Genomic DNA, 947 nt, shown 5'->3' on the forward strand with positions numbered 1-947 from the left:
GTGACCTCCACCAGCCCATCACACACGTGCAAACCACTCACCCAGTGTCCGGCTCAGTGACCTCCATCAGCCCATCACACTCATGCCAGCCCCTGGCTTCCCCCTTGTGACTGGATCCTGATTTTCATCAGAGTAGACTTTACAGATTTCCTTCCGGGGGCATTTTAATTTTATTTTAAAAATATTCTCAGGGCTTAGCTTAGCGCTGTGCCCGGTAAAGGTCCACCTCATTTTCTTCTCCACCGAGTGTGATGGACTTTCGTGACATGCTGGGTGGACTCTGTGTTACCCTCGTTCTCCTCACAGGGCCTACCAAATGTGGAACACTGTCTCTCTCTGACTTTCCTTTCGTTCCTTTGAAAGCAGACCTGGATTTTTGGTGGCCGTGGAAAATGTTCTAGCTTTTTATGGGATGTTGTATAACTAAGCTCTGTGAAAGAGAATGCTGCTGGAAACTGAATTATAGAGGAGTTTTGCTCTTCTTTTTCCACAGTTGGATACTCTAAGAATCAAGCCGTTGCCCAGAGTTCAGGGTCTTACCTTTGCTTTTTGGATTCGGTAAGTCACTTTCTTTTGTTTATGATGTATGTGTACGATCAAATGTTCTTACATTTTAGCGTGGTTCTGGAAAACCACGTTTCTAGTGGCTATTAGACTACAGTGTATTAGTCTGTTTTCACACTGCTGATGAGACATACCCAAGACTGGGTAATTTATAAAGAAAAAGAAGTTGGATGGACCCACAGTTTTACGTGGCTGGGGATGCCTCACAGTCATGTCCATCTTACATGGCGGCAGAGGAGAGAGTCTGCTTGCGCGGGGAAACGCCCCCTTTCCATCCATCAGCAATCCTGGGACTTCTCACTATCTAGAGCAGCGCGGGGAAGACCCGCGCCCGTGACTCAGGTGCCTCCCACAGGGTCCCCCCCACAACACGTGGGAATTGT

General features: G+C 47.8%; 1 protein-coding gene across 6 annotated transcripts in view; it reads left to right on the forward strand.

Moving 5' to 3' along the window:
* B3GNTL1 (UDP-GlcNAc:betaGal beta-1,3-N-acetylglucosaminyltransferase like 1) overlaps nt 1–947 on the forward strand; it is a 72,214-nt gene that overhangs the window by 16,287 nt on the left and 54,980 nt on the right. For all 6 annotated transcript variants that reach the window (XM_017524711.2, XM_017524709.2, XM_017524707.2 and 3 more), the window contains one exon: nt 494–558. In XM_017524711.2, coding sequence (XP_017380200.1) covers nt 494–558 — 65 coding nt within the window. The remainder of the gene's footprint in view (nt 1–493; nt 559–947) is intronic.

The sequence above is a fragment of the Cebus imitator genome, unplaced genomic scaffold (genome assembly GCF_001604975.1).
Source record: "Cebus imitator isolate Cc_AM_T3 unplaced genomic scaffold, Cebus_imitator-1.0 Scaffold36, whole genome shotgun sequence".
Lineage (NCBI taxonomy): Eukaryota > Metazoa > Chordata > Mammalia > Primates > Cebidae > Cebus > Cebus imitator.